Genomic DNA, 16350 nt, shown 5'->3' on the forward strand with positions numbered 1-16350 from the left:
AAAATATGTAAGGTAAGGATCTTCACGTAACGCCCGCCTTAAGCCGCTATAATATCAGCTATGTTAAGTATAACTTGTTATATTTGACACGTGATCAACGCGCGACCGTTTACAATACAGTACATATATATAATAAATATATGAATTAAATAGGCCAAAAATTCATTGTTATGATTACTAATGGGGTTAACACAACCTGATTGACTCGCGACCTACTTAATTAAAACAAATTTAAGGCAAATGTTATAACGCGAAACGAATATCGTGGCGCGTTCGTCACGTGTCAGACATCAATATACATTTGGGAATTAGTATTACAAATATATCACTAACTAGGATTTAAGAAAAGTTTGACGTTACTAGACTCTATATATATCGCCTACTCTGTACAATGGGCTATGATATTTCATTGAGATATTATCATTCGTATAAACATGACAAAATACAAATATTTCTGTCCAACCTCCTAATAACTTATTCGGTAACAATCGAGCAACGTTTGACATTTTTTTTATAACTCCCTTTGTGACAGTATTTTAGATATCGTTTAAATGAGAAAGGGATATATCATCTTTCTATATAAAATTTATTAACTCTTTATAGTGGTCTGCACATTGTACGTAACACCACGTTAAGGTTGAGCCACACCCGCGTCAGACGCGTCCAAGATTATGACTGTTTACACTCTCGCGTCGCAGTCCGCGGTGCCGTGAGCTAAATATGAACGTAGTATTACATAATTGATGCACTCTTATATATCATAGATCACACGGCAAACGCCACAAGTCTGTATTTCTTATACATCTATTTAGAGTATATAATAATCTATTGACACGATTGTTTATGAATGAGTTTTAATTTATTATAGAAAATCAATAAGTAAGTGCATCAATGAACAGTGCTAAACAAAAACTCGAGATGAATGGAATGCATATTCACAATGTCCACTTTAATCATAACAGTTTCGTTTTAAACACAAGTTATATTACCAACTCTCGAGGGAACAAATGATTACAAATATTTTACAGTATTTATATATTATAATAAAACAATCGTTGCTTAAACTACTGGTAACGATAACTTTTTAACGGTTTTGTTTAAAAAAAAAAAAAAAAAAGATACATATTGTTAAATTTAAGGCATTAATGGACTCGTATCCAGAGCCGTAAATCAAATTTAAATAAAATATGGTCGTTCACAAGTGAATTGTTTTTTAGTTTCCTATTTGTGATGTTCGTGCGTGTTCGAAACGTTAAAACAAGACGGGCAAGTAGTTTCACGTTGTTCTTAAACACGTCAAAACCAATAAATGGCATGATAAATTCGCTGACACATAGAAAAAAAAATTTTGAGTGAAAATAATATAGAGTAATTAAAAAAAAAACAATAAATAGCGAAGAGTAATAAATAAAGATTCAGAAGCGAAGTTTAATTATCTAATATCATGACCATAATATTGAGCATTTTAATGAGTAAAGTGATAAATTAACCGTGTGAGCAAACAAAGGGCACTTGCATTCGAATTGACCGAGTCGACGCCGTGTCGTTACGTACAAAACAATTGACTGCATTCGTTTACACAAAAACAAAATGATGTAAGAGCAACGCCGTTTTATACATTAATTGACAAAAATGAACTGAAACAACATCATCGATTAACAAGGTTTCGTAAACCTACATCAATTCATTACGCTAGTATTATATATTAGAAAATATATATTAGATACGAATTCATAACAAATAAGTAGTTATATACATTATCTGGAAACAATTTGACGCTAAAAGATGAATTTAATATCGATATGAAACTGCATTTAGTCGATTCAGTTGAAAATGTAGTCAATTTGTAAACGATATTAATTTAATTTATTACTAATGTTTTTTCTTAAAGATTTACTTGGACAATTGGAAAATTTAAATAATGATGATGTCATCGGTCTTTCCGGTTCTATTGTAAGGCTTCGACCACATTTGTATTAAACGTTTCTAATATGATTAATTTTCAGCAAATGGATGATTACGAGTTGGATTACAGTGGACTCACAAAAAACTATTTATCTTTCATTGATTAAATCAGAATTACTTAACGCTAAATCATTTTCAAAAATATGGACGTTAGTTTTAGGACAAAATACGAAAGACGGCTTTTCTTACATTGGGCTTACGACGGAGCCTTATTCGATAACGAAAATAAATTAATTGTTTCATGTTTGTTTGAACTTATTGTTAAGACTAAAATTTGCTCTATAATGCTAAAATCATCATTGTTTTTTTTTAAACATTATTATGAGGACGAAGAATTTAAATCATACTTATTGAGGTAAAATACTCCATATGTCAATGAGCCCAATGCAGACTAAAATAACTACATTTTTTTTTTATTGTGATTTGGAGGGTTATTCTGAAGAGGACCAGAATATTTCCTTATTTCTAGTGGATGTTCAACACTGGCCGGTTGTTGCTAACTCGAGACGTTTCCTTTAGCAATTAAAAACTAATTAAATATAAAATGTATTTTATAATTTTGGCAAAAACTATGACCACGTTTACGTATTCAATCTCGGTCGTGTCACTTCCGCTCTACCTTTAATACTAATCGACGATCCCGTTCGAGTTTACTTTGTGACATCATAGAGTGATTTATTTAAAGCCATTGAGATATTTCCAAGATCTTTTATCGACGTCAATGACACGACCGAGTCAAAACAATTGAACAAATATTAATATAATAATAATATGTGTAATTATATTATTAATAAAGACGAGAAAGAAAAAAAAAACTGAAAATATTACACTACCCATAGTAAAATTTAACAAGAACATGATATATCTTTCTATATGTTACTATATACAACATGCAAGCTGGGCAAGACGCGTACAAAATTATAAAACGTCCAACATTAAAAAATGGATGGATTGTTTAGAAGCAAGAGGGACGTAATCGCGTCTAAAATATAATCGACAGTGTTTTTATTTTAGAATTTTTTAAAGGTCAAAAAGTCCTTTAAATTGACATTAAAATTGCAGTGATTCACAATCGATCCATCCTTTTAAAGGCGATTTAAAAACGAAATGATATCGAGGGTCAACGATGGCAACTTTATAAGCGAAATTCATTTGGACAACAATAACATCAGACGGCAATATTTTTCGTGTGGAATAAAATGTGGACGAACAATCATCTACTATTGGACTATTATGTACTTATTTGTTATTAAAATATATACGTTTTCAGTTATTTACACTATAAAAACCAATCGATAAAAACAAAGTTAAGGACCTATGTTACGTTGAACCGTCGCTCGCAATCGTCAAGATCCTTCACTACTAACAATAGCAAATAACATTATGGTACAATATTATTAACCTTATTTTGTATATTTCTGCTGTAATCAATAATCTTATTAACATGAAATTACATTATCCGAAGGGGAAAGTAATTAGAGCAGAAATACACAAGGAATTGGTAAAAAAATAAAGTTTGATATACATTAAATACAGTTAATGTCCGAAAATATGTAATAATATAATTAGCTAGGTTTATAAATGTTTTCTTATAATTCAATATGGGCCCTCATATCCGGTAAGGCGAAGATCTATACCTCCGCTCGGTGTCTCGATTCGTCATTTCAAATCAATCGTTTCCTTTTTATAAAATAATGGAAGAACCGTAAAATTAAAACATTCAGCTGCAATATAACAATTTTAACTAAATATATTTTGACCAAACAACAATACTTACAATACCAAATTGGCAGAACGCTTATGTGTGTACAATACATCTCTCACATATAAAACTTCGGTCGTCCGATCCGTATAATATATAACATCTAAAGACATATCTCACAATCGTCTGGTACGTTCGAGTTCAGAATTCAGATCGAATAAGGCATCAATAGGAATCTCGATAACAGAAATCTTAAGCCTAACCTTCGTTTTAAAAATACACACATTTACAATACTGCAATTTGGCTCGCACTGAACGTCCGGCTAGCACTGAACGCCCGACGCGCACTGCACGGCCGGCTCGCACGCAAGGCTTGACGCGCACTGCACGGCCGGCTCCCACGCAAGGCCCGACGCGCACTGCACGGCTGGCTCGCACGCAAGGGCCGGTGCGCACTGCACGGTCGGTTCGCACGCAGAGCCCGGCGCGCACTGCACGGTCGGTTCGCACGCAGGGCCCGGCGCGCACTGCACGTGCGGCGCGCACCGCACGCGCGGCTGCACTAGAGGCCGCGCGCGCGTCAGTACGCCTGCGTCGTGCTGGCCGCCGACACGCGCTCCGGCTTCAGGTTGCGCTGCAACGGACACGTATGCACGTTAACTGAGCGAACGTATTAAGACTCGAATCTATCTAATCTAATCTATCTTACTATATTTTCTTCAAAAATAAGGACGTCAAACATGTACAAATTTAATTTATAGACTCGTATATTGCTACTGTATATAAATTGCATTAATATATAAAAAGGTACCATGTTATCTTGGTTCACTTTCGTTTAACACCGATTGCATTTGGTGTACCATTTGAACTGAATATGTAATATATAATAATACAATAAAAGTTTTTAAAGCAAACTTCATATTCAAACGTATTTAAGTTATTAATTAACGTCGACGTAAGTGAATTTCATAATTAGTTTATGTAAGAATAATTTTGAGTGAATATCTTTGAATTTAAGTTTTATTACAATTTTAATCAACATCTTAATATGATATGAGGGGCATCTAACTTTCACCAGCTGAATTCGATAAATACTTACTGGTATATTTCCGTAATCCTTTAAGCGTGTTACAGACTTGAAAATTTCATATACAAATGATGGGATGTTCAGGTTTGATAGACGTGTAATCTTTCAAATTTGAACTTTTCCAATCAAGTTTTAATTAATTTATTGTTATTAATTCATGCAATAATTTAAACATATATAATAAACATTGTGAACAGTATGTTTTGGAGTTATTTAATATTAATTACAAAAAAAAAAAAAATTAAGTGTTCTCATAGAATTACCACTGGTAACTTTCCAATTATGTTAATTATAAAATAATGTTTTTTAATTTCCGAATACCATAACGAAATATAAAATTTGTAGACGACAATTAAAAATAAGACCGTCAATTGAAGCATTATTTTAGACTATTAATATGTAACATGTGTGTATTAATATGTAAAAACTTTTTTTTTTTGAGATTTTGCGTAAATCTTCAAATTAATTTCTAAACTTATTATAATAACACAGAAAAAATCTCTTTGGCCTTGACCGAGACAAACCTGTCATTAATTCTTTGCACTCAGTCATCTCTGAACATAATAAGTCTATGGAATCGTATGTATGTATATTGTTCTCACCAGTTGGTCGTACTGGTGTACCATCCGCTTGATGTGGTTAAGTTTCCGATGCAGGTAGTTAACGCGCCGCCTGTCCCGTTGGTAGGCCACGTCGTTGCGCATGCGCTGGTACTCCTCCACTATGCGCTGCTCTATGCTCTGCAGACACAGTTATACGAAATTAAAAACTTACAGCTGAGTAGTACCACTCCTATTAAATTATATGGTGACAAAATCCAAATTTTGGAAAACAGGCTAGAAGGAGATTAAAATAATAGATGTTTAACAGACTTCCAGAGCCTTACAGGTAGGTTACACCCACTCATCACATATTCTACCACCAAACAGTAATACTTGGTGTTATTGTGTTGCAGTACACAGTACAGGAACACGAGACATCACGTTATAGCGGCCAAGGTTGGTGGCGCATTTTCCATATAAGGAATGTATAATAATTCTTACAGGGTTACACGTCTATTGGTGTCGATGACCACTTACCATCAGATGGCTCATTTACCGTCTACCTATAAAATATAAACAAAACAAAGAGTTCTGTGTAAAATCAAAATTATATTGTTTTTCTGTCTGATTTGGCTGTCTAGATACATCGTAATAGTTTAAATTTAGGAATTTTGTTTCTAGTCAATTATTTAGAAGTTAAATACGAAAAAAAACAACACTTGAATATTTTAATATCAACAAGTAAATAATGTGTACAATCTTTAGTAGAAGCGCTTGAGTGCCCTAACCTTGAACGAACGAAAACTTTCCAGAGAAAGTGACGTCATCGACAATGAAATGTACGGATATTGTTAAATACTGAAAGTTTCTTTGTTTTACAATTTTTATTTGACAATTTGCTATTGTATCAATATTCAAATTTGGAACTCATCATCATCATGTCTTTATTGAATGATTTAATATCAGTTTGAATGAGTATGTTTTTTTTTTGTATTACAATGTCATAAAACAAAATGACAACTAGTGAAAAATCATATGATTACCCTCATTATGATTTATGGTTTAGTTACTAAAGTCATTATTCATCTACAGTTATGTTTTAATTATAGGCCGATTACAAATTAAAACAACAGATATATCTCACTGTTTAAATCAATACATATTTAAAACAAGAAAATGTCTCCAAATCTGACAATGATATAAAATGACATCTATATAAAAAATTGTAAAGGCATGAGAGTTCAGTGCCCTACACTTGTACACTAATTTCCGTTTTTTTTTTGTTTAGAAACAAGTGTCATGTTGATAATGATCAATAAAAAATTGTTTAAAACCTGCAAATAATATTTGTTTTTCTTAAATAACCATAAATGTGTTCATGGTTTAACTTCGAACAGTGAACATATTAATAATAAAATGTAATCAATAGTCAATTTAAATTATGAATCTATACTAACAAAACTATGTCTAATAAAAAGAATAAAAATATATTCTTATTTAGTTTACTCATAAGACCTTGAGCCGAGCTAGTCGCTAACCTTTTATGAGACGCGAGGAGTTGGCCTTGCTTTTTACGAGGCATACGAGATTGTTTCAAAGAGAGAGTACAGTTATTTTTAAATTATACTTCAATTATATACATGATGAAGTAATACTCTTTAAGTTAAATAGTTCAAAAGAAGTCATTATTTTACGAAATCCAATATAAATATCTCTAAATAACCCTCGTATATAGGACATAACGAGATAGAAACAATAAATTTGATGTAAAATCATTCGATTTCTTATATAATTTTGTATCTTTCAATTCTCGAAAACGTTAAGAGAAAAAGGTAAACAAAAACAATATTCAAAAGGAATGACGCACGGAATATAATGTATATAAAAAAAAAAACATCTGTATTGGCAACGAAGTGCATTTACATTCCATCAGTCGTCACTCGAGGAAAAGACAAAAGAATATTAGCGAGAGAGCTTCAACGTTTGCATGTATTTCATCAGGGAAATATCTGGGACGTGTGAGTGACGTTAGAACGCGTGCATCCTAACCGATGATTGCGGGTTCAAACCCAGACAAGCACGAGTTTTGTTCATGTGGTTAATTTGTGTTTATAATTCATCTCGTGCACGGCGGTGAAGGAAAAAATCGTGAGGTAACCTCCATCCTCCATGTTCTTAAAAAAAAGTAAAGTAACAGCCTGTAAATTCCCACTGCTGGGCTAAAGGCCTCCTCTCCCTTTGAGGAGAAGTTTTGGAACATATTCCACCACGCTGTTCCAATGCGGGTTGGTGGAATACACATGTGGCAGAATTTCTATGAAATTTGTCACATGCAGGTTTCCTCACGATGTTTTCCTTCACCGCTGAGCACGAGATGAATTATAAAGACAAATTAAGCACATGAATCAGCGGTGCTCGCCTGGGTTTGAACCCGCAATCATCGGTTAAGATGCACGCGTTCTAACCACTGGGTCATCTCAGCTCTGTTCTTAACCTTCTCCTCAAAGGGAGAGGAGGGCTTAGCTTAGCAGTAGGATATGGTGTGTGCGTGTGCGTGTGCGTGTGTGTGTCTGTGTCTGTGTGTGTGTGTGTGTCTGTGTGTGTGTGTGTGTGTGCGTGTGTGTGTGTGTGCGTGCGTGTGAGCGCGTGACTGACCCGGTGCTGCGGCGACTTGGGCTCGGCGCACTTGAGCTGGTGCTCGAGCTGCGTGAACAGCGCTGCGACCTGCGCGACGCGCTCGTACAGCGACTGGTACTCCGTGTACAGCGTCGCGAACTCGTTCTTGTACGCGCGACGCGTGCTCGAGCTCGTTATCGGCGGATATTGTCTGCAACGAGCGAACGTTACGTTCCATACACTACTTACAAAACTATAACATTTAAATTAACTACTGAGTTTCTTGCCGGTTCTTCTCGGTAGAATCTACTTGGTGGCAGGGCTTTGTGCAAGCCCGTCTGGGTACGTACAACCCACTCATCAGTTATTCTACCGCCAAACAACAGTACTCAGTATTGTCGTGTTCCGGTCTGAAGGGTGAGTGAGCCAGTGTAACTACAGGCACAAGGGACATAACATCTTAGTTCCCAAGGTTGGTGGCACATTGACGATGTAAGGAATAGTTAATAATTCTTACAGCGTTAATGTCTATGGGCGATGGTGACCACTTACCATCAGGTGGCTCATATGCTCGTCGTCGTCGCTATACCATAAAAAAAAAAAAAACTTTCCGAACCGGTGGTAGCTTCACTTAATTGTAAAATGACCTACTTGAATAAAGTTTATTTTGATTTTGATTTTTTGATTTAAGCCAGCGATCGATCGGCCCTCGAACATCTTCCTTGCGGCCCGTGAATGTTTTATAAAAAAGTTGACAAATATATTCATTATGTCAAATCAAATCTTGGTCAACATTCGCCAATTTACCGTATTTGCTCGATTGCGAATTGTAATCGTCAACACCTAGATGTCTTTAGTGAATCTATCGGTTCTCTTAAAAATAAACTTTATTAATTAACTAGTCAGTAATTACGCAAGTACTGTTCTTGTTAAATATGTTTTTTAAAGCATGCTAGGTTTACATCCAGAAGACTACAACTTATTAACACTCTGTTTAGCTTAGATTTTATTTTGTATGCACTAGTTGTAAGTCAGTTTTGTAAACTTAAATAAAAAATAAATAAAATATTATCACACTAAAATTTGTGTAAAGTCAGTTTCCTACTAAAGTCTTTATTCTTTAACAATATTAAATAGCATTTTTCTTTTTTCCATGGAATATGACTAATTAACACTAATTATGCATAGGTATATCGGGCTTCTAAGGTTAATATCACGACTGCGGCCCGCCAATTTATTTTGCCAACTTGTGGCCCTTGCCTACCAAAAGGTTACTGACCGCTGATTTAAGCTATCTATTTTTTATAGTATTGATTCCTTTTCTTATTTGTATTTATCGCTACATGCTTTTAACTCTGCATTATTAATGAAATTTGTTATATATAAATATAGGCACAATAATATGATCAGTTATTATAATATCAACGTAAATTATAGGGACTCTAGTTTTGGCATATTTATTATATATTACTTGAGAATGATAACTTCTAGAGTGTTGTAAATACTCACCTTTCAATGTCTACCAAATCAGTCATGTTTTCTTCAGGCACAGCACACGTTAAAGCTGTATTTTCTAAAGGTTCCGTATTTGTGATGTCTTTTTCTGTAATGGAAATAGAATAAATGTCGTAAATACATTAGCTAGAATCCATCAGCCATTCAACATTATTAATTTTAATACCAATCATACTTTCCAATGACACTAAATTTAACAAAACCGTTCCGTTATCACACAAACACACTGGAAACAATATTTTCCTTGTTCTCTTAATAATAAAGTAATATTGACGTAAATTTTACTAGCCGAATTAAATTTAGTAATAAGAAAAAACCATTAATATAAGTACTATCAATACAATTATTAAAAATATATATTATTAGTCTACGATTGTCAAACATTATATTTTTAGTCTGTGAAATATCAACAGAAAGGCAGTATGTGCCAAGCGCGCAAAAAAACAAAAGAAAATATTTCATATTTCTTAAGCCAATGTTATTTCTCGATGTGTGTATCATTAATTGGTCATACTAGGATGATATATTATAAATAGAAAGTAGTATATAACATACCTGTGATACTAGTTTGCTCTACAGGAGGACTACTTCTACTAAAGCCATTCGCCTTCACAGGACTGGGACAGAGATCCTTCACGGTAGTAAAGTTGAGAGTGTAACCATTGTCCTTTTTAACTGAAAACAAAAATTATATACATATATAAACAATTTACTTTTAATTTGTATTACTTCTAGTTTAAATAATGACAAAACTAGACAAAAATAAAAATCCGTGCATCCGTTCATCCGTCAAAACGATGAACAATTGCAATCCGTGCATCCGTACATCCGTCTAAACGAAGAGCGATTGCGACAGGCTCTTCAAAAAGTGGCCAATAAAGCATATTAGGGAAATCACGAAAACAATTCTCACTATATATTCTACATAGTAAAAATTCTTATATTAAACATATTTATCGAGAGACGTTGATCTAATCCTACTTGTTGATTAATTCGTGTTTACAATAATTAATTCAAGCTTATATATTTGTTTACATTTGTTTACACCGATCTATATTAGAGCATTGACGTGGGTTTTGTTCTAAACCTCTTCCGAGGAAGACATCATACAAACATCTCCTAGATACATAACGAGCATATTCTTTGTAAAAACCTTTCTCATTAAACTATCTTTTACTTCATCTATATTCAAGTGAAATATGCAATGAATCTATTATACAGTACAATTAAAATACAAAATAATTATATTTCATAAAATATAATAACACAAGGATACAATTGAATTGTAAATGAATGCCCCGTGCTCGGTATTTAATGTTGATTGTACATAATGACACAAATATTAAATAAGTCCGGCTAATGTATGGAACAGAGTCAATAACAAATTAACGCCAAACCCGACGTAACACGGTGTTATCTATCGCGTATTGTAAACACGTACATTTATGTGCAAATTGCGACATGACAGCATTGAACCAATTTTTATATTATATAGTTCGCATTTTTATAAAACATTACATATATATTATATCTATATACAATATAAATAACAGTGATTTTTATTCGATTGAGTTCTACGAACGAAGATAATTATTGCTGTATATAAAAACCCATTCAATATTTTTCTAGTAATTTTCAAAACATATTCGTTCAAATAATTTAAACATCGATAATAATATACAAAGATTATGATTAGAGCATTCTGTGTTTTTACCTTATTATTGTATCAAGTGGAAATTTTAATCTAAAACGACTTAATGAAATCAACATGATGATAAGTCGATCGTTCGATACCAATATGTATTTATTTAAGTTCACAATGACATTCATAAAGCAAAATTTAGATGCATAATTGTTACGTAATCTACATGACTTGGTCAACATTAAAAAAAAATATTATCATTAAAAGTAAAGTAAAGTAACAGCCTCTAAATTTCCCACTGCAGAGATAAGGCCTCCTCTTCCATTAAGGAGAGGGTTTGGAACATACTCCACCACGCTGTTCCAATGCGGTTTGGTGGAATGCAATTTCAAAGAAATTAGAAACGTGCAGGTTTCCTCACGATGTTTTCCTTCACCGCCAAGCACGAGATGAATTATAAAAACAAATTAAGCACATATATATAGTGGTGCTTGCCTGGGTTTGAACCCGTAATCATCGGTTAAGATGCACGCGTTCTAACCAATGGCCCATCTCAGCATTATTATTAAAAAAAATTGTTTTAAGCAAGAATGTAAAGATCGTTATGTAATATGAGATATACGATTGACTTTTATTTCGCTTTGATTTTTGGAATTGTCTTCTAATTGTACGTTTTTTGTTTTGTTTTTTAACTATTGATTACGAATGCGTAGGATGTGGTTGCGATAGCGGATATGAGCGGTTAAAGATGTAATTACGATAAATTTTATTTAGTTTTGACGGAAGTGCTTCGATACAAATAAAATAAAGTTTGAGGCAAGGCGTGAATAAATAAAGAAGGCGAAATAATTACTAACGTAGAACAAAATGATAAAAACGTATCTAAAAATAGGGATGTCCCATATAAGTTATTAAAAATATACGAAAAAGAATTTCCAGTTTTATGCCAGTGTTGTGACTTGATTGTGTATTCTTTTGTCAAAGGTACACCTACCTAATTGCCGTGATTTTTTTTTTCATTTACATTTGATAAAATATACTATAGCTGTCTATAGATTATTATTTAAACGTTTACGAATCTAAAGGGTTTTGGATGTCGAAACCGTCAACACTTCCCCTGCCTTTATCTTATTTACTTGGGGTCGATTGCATGGAAAGTATTTTATAAACTTTTATGACCGCCTATCACCCTACTTCATAATGCCTTTGTTAGATTGGTTTCCTGCCAGACGGCATCAAACTGGTTGAGACACTAATATATCCGACCGACGCGTCTAACTAGCTCTCCCTTAATTGGCTCCTACGTTGCCCAAGAGTTTGAGATGGGTTGACTCTACTCACAGGAATAAATTTGTGATGATTTTAATTGTGTTATTCTGATTTAGAAATGGTAACACTGTTGCGTCGTGGCTGGCTGGTAAAGGAAGCCGACTTTGATCGGCTGACCAATTGGATGACTGGACAGATTGACAGGAAAAATAAAAGAAGAAAAACAGAAGAGAGCGGTCGGTGGTCAGAATCGGGGTTTTTGAACGGGGTTATCACGAAAATTAAGGGTGATTGATTGTACAACTTGGAATTATGCCGATTGAACCTATTATGTTAAATAAATGTATTTATATCTAATCGAGCTGAGTTTGGATTTATAAAAAATTAATCACAAAATAAAGATAAAAAGATCATAAAATTTCATCTCCGTCAAATTTGTCGATAATTATATTATGTTTCATATCACTAACTTTTGAAACAGTAATGAGTAGTATTGTTACAATTTAACTATATTCGACTAACCGATACGACATGGGAACCTTCAAGAAAAGAGCGTACTCCTTTCTAAAAGGCCGGCAGCGCACTTGCAAGCCCCCTGGTGTTGCACATGTCTATGGGCGGTGGTAGTCACTTTCCATCAGGTGAGCCTCCTGCTCGTTTGACACCTATTCCATAAAAAAAAAAAAAAAGGAGCGGTCGTATTGGGGCACTCACCCGTGGTGCGGTCGTCCTCGTTGTCGGAGGCGTGTCGCTCGCCGGACGATGTGGTCGCGTATCCGGACGAGGGCGGCGAGGGGCGGCGGTAGTGCGAGATGCGCTGCTTCTTGACGGCGGCGGGCGCGTCGTCGGCGCTCGCGCCCGCGCGCTTGCTCGCGCCCGGCGACGCGCGCGGCGACAGCGAATTCGCCGAGTCGCTGCTGAGCGGCGGCGTTAGATTCTGAGGTTTCCGCCTGCGGGCCGAGCGAGATACACACTAATACACTACTATGCGAGATTATAATAATAATAAACGCTTCACAACAGTAAAACACAATCACTATCACCGAAAAAATGCCAAGTGTACTGAATTATCTATCTAAATTAATTAATTATATCGAACTTAACAGAGTTTCGTTAAGAGAGCGGCAATGAGTCGCTTTTAATTCAGCTATAGTAGAATACAAATTAGATGTAGCATCGGAAAATGCAATGGAATGAAATTAAAACCGATTACTGCCGATTCATAAAATAGAAATAGCTCCCTGTCGCGCCATTCGCCGCTATTCGTTGCTATAGATTCACGCGTCAGAGAAAGCAAGTGCATCTAAATCCACGCGTCAAATTGACGAATATATTAGGTCATATGATATTACAAGTTATTACGTTTGTGCAAAGATCATATTCGCATGAGAAATAAATATTGATAATTTGGTATAGCGTACTCAATTCGGATGTGATCGGTTTTACGAATTTTGCCGATGCGACATCTAAGTTGTGTCGTACTATACATGACAATACAAGCCGAAACTTAGCGAGACGCTCAAAGCTCCTTCTCAAGACAAGGGTAGAGATGTATAGTGTTAATACGTTATATTGAAACCTGGACCGACCTCTTGAGCAAACGTTTCTCTTCCTCCGTATAGAATGGCCAATCCTCGTTGACGTCGTTCCATACGTGCCTACGTAAGTGGTAACAGTTGTCCTTGAGCGTGCCGATCTCAGGCAGGATCTTGTTCACCATACTACGTTCCTTTTCCTTGAGGCCCTCTGCAAGGTCAACCCAAACGTTAGTCGAGTACGACATTATACGCGAAGGGATATCGTTACTTGAATATAAGCTTACCACTCATGAGTCTCGCGTATAGTTCGGGCTTCTTGAAGGGTTTCAGTGCTAATAATTGTATAAGTCTTTCTCTGAAACGGAAAATATTCTTTGTTAATATTAATTTCTAAATAACCTAAAGTACAATCATTGAAGTTGATGAATTCAATTTACTTTCAAGAATTCATGAGAGAGAATATGGATCATCTAGGCGTATTACATCGCGTATTTAGTAGTTAAAAAAAAAACGTTGTCTAAATAATGGCGCAACTTTATTGCTTACTTTTATGCATCAGTACAAATTTATCTTCCAACAGTTTTATTTATAAAAACGTCAGCCGACGTTCGAAATATGTTTACAATAGAATACGCGCAAAAAAAAAAAACGTAACTCGAGACAAAGTAAACTCAAATGAAAGAAAAAACCTAGACATTTCGCATTCTTCACGAACTAAGTAAATAAATAAATAGTATTAAAAGTAAATAATATAATTCTGAAAATGAACGTCACCAATTTTAGCATAATTTATGTTTTTTATCTGATAACAAGGATTATTCGACGAGTAATAAATACAAGAGCGATGTATAGAAATCACGAGTTCTGAATCGCCTTGAGTTGTTTTAGCTTAATAATAATTTGTACACAACCTTGGCGGAGCATGAGTCAGCCGTCGCAAGCACTAATCGCCATGTTAAGTTAGGCTTGTATTACAAAACCAATAATAGAAAGTGAGAACTTATTCACATTCGAAATTTAAAAATACATATATATATTCTCATCCAATTAGGGGAAAACGATTTCTTCTTTTCGTCTAAAAAGTCTAAAACAAAAAGTTTCTTTGCAATTCGGGAATCGTAATTACAATAATTTTATGAACTGTATACTATAATTTATTTAATAAACCACATTTCCTATGAAACAGCCGCACTTTATCACTTAACGATAAAGACGTTTATCATTTACAAATTTCAGACGTGTCTAAATAACTTTTGGTCAATGTTTACGTAATGTACACGCGTCGCAGTGTTTTCATATTTTTTTCTCATAAAAAGCTATAACGCCAAACGTGTCTGAATCATAGATATATAACGATATAGAGATAAAAATCAATCGAATTATTAATATCCTGTATGTCTGTGTATGTGTGATTTAGCAACCTTGATTAATATATTAAAGATTTCCAAAAGAAATCATATTACTGAGTAATGAACGTGTCGGTAAATGACTCCGGCCGCAACGAATTATACATTTATTTTGTAAGACAGTAAAACAATCACTAATTAGCCAATTATGACGGTCCACGTCAATTTATTGATTCAAATGTTCATAAAATTGATAACTTGAAACACGACGCTTTTATTAATTTAAATTATATTGTCATTTAAATTTCACGTGCATAATTTTCAATTGTTAATATTTTACGGATAAATAAAACTATTTCCCGAACGAAAAAACATTACAATTATTGAAAACAAAATCAAATATTCAAATTTAGTTTTTTCGAATTTCCGGTATGTACGACGGATATAGAATAATGATATTAATTTGATGCTTACTTTAAGGGTCGCCTAGTAAGGTCTGGATTGGGGGGAGGCCGTTGCGGTTGATGGGGGTGTGGTTGCGGGTGCTGTTGGGGTTGGGGATGCGGGTGCGCGGACGCAGCGGGTTGCGGGCGACTCGCGGGAGGTGCGACCGCCGGCCTTTCGACACGCTCCATCCTTTCAGGTCTTTCCGACCGTTCAGGGCGCTCGGCCCTGTCTGGTCGCTCGGGCCGTTCTTGCCGTTCTTGCCGTTCGGGTCTCTCAGGCCGTTCCGGCCGTTCGGGTCTCTCAGGCCGTTCTGGCCGTTCGGGCCGATCTTGCCTCTCGGGTCTTTCCGCTCGTTCAGGCCGTTCTTGCCGCTCTTGCCGTTCAGGTCGTTCCGGCCTCTCAGGCCTTTCCGGTCGTTCGGGTCTTTCGGGGCGCTCTGGCCTTTCGGCCCTTTCGAGCCGTTCGGCCAACTGAGCCGCAGGCCCATTTGAGTACGTAGGATGTGTTGAGCGCACTTTAACACGTCGACCTATATCCGTTTGATTAGGTTTAATGACGCGGGTGCTGAAACATATAATATTGCTGTTAAAATCTAAGTAAATAAAATATGATTATTTCGAAGATGATGACAACTTTTTAAACGAACTTTATGGTATTGTCAAATTGTATTTTGACTTATTT

The 16350-nt window shown here is 35.1% G+C and overlaps 1 protein-coding gene across 1 annotated transcript in view; it reads right to left on the bottom strand.

The window, feature by feature from the left end:
• Window positions 1–1107: 1107 nt before the first annotated feature.
• The window catches only part of LOC124534738 (RNA polymerase II elongation factor Ell), a 46959-nt gene continuing 31716 nt past the window's right edge, over window positions 1108–16350 (bottom strand). Inside the window, exons 5-13 of the mRNA XM_047110734.1 lie at window positions 15697–16233; window positions 14161–14231; window positions 13928–14084; window positions 13053–13288; window positions 9983–10102; window positions 9422–9515; window positions 7952–8123; window positions 5357–5494; window positions 1108–4301 (exon numbers count right to left, since the gene is read on the bottom strand). Of these exons, the coding sequence (XP_046966690.1) occupies window positions 4248–4301; window positions 5357–5494; window positions 7952–8123; window positions 9422–9515; window positions 9983–10102; window positions 13053–13288; window positions 13928–14084; window positions 14161–14231; window positions 15697–16233 (1579 nt within the window). The 3' untranslated portion in view covers window positions 1108–4247. The remainder of the gene's footprint in view (window positions 4302–5356; window positions 5495–7951; window positions 8124–9421; window positions 9516–9982; window positions 10103–13052; window positions 13289–13927; window positions 14085–14160; window positions 14232–15696; window positions 16234–16350) is intronic.

The sequence above is a fragment of the Vanessa cardui genome, chromosome 13 (assembly GCF_905220365.1).
Source record: "Vanessa cardui chromosome 13, ilVanCard2.1, whole genome shotgun sequence".
NCBI lineage: Eukaryota > Metazoa > Arthropoda > Insecta > Lepidoptera > Nymphalidae > Vanessa > Vanessa cardui.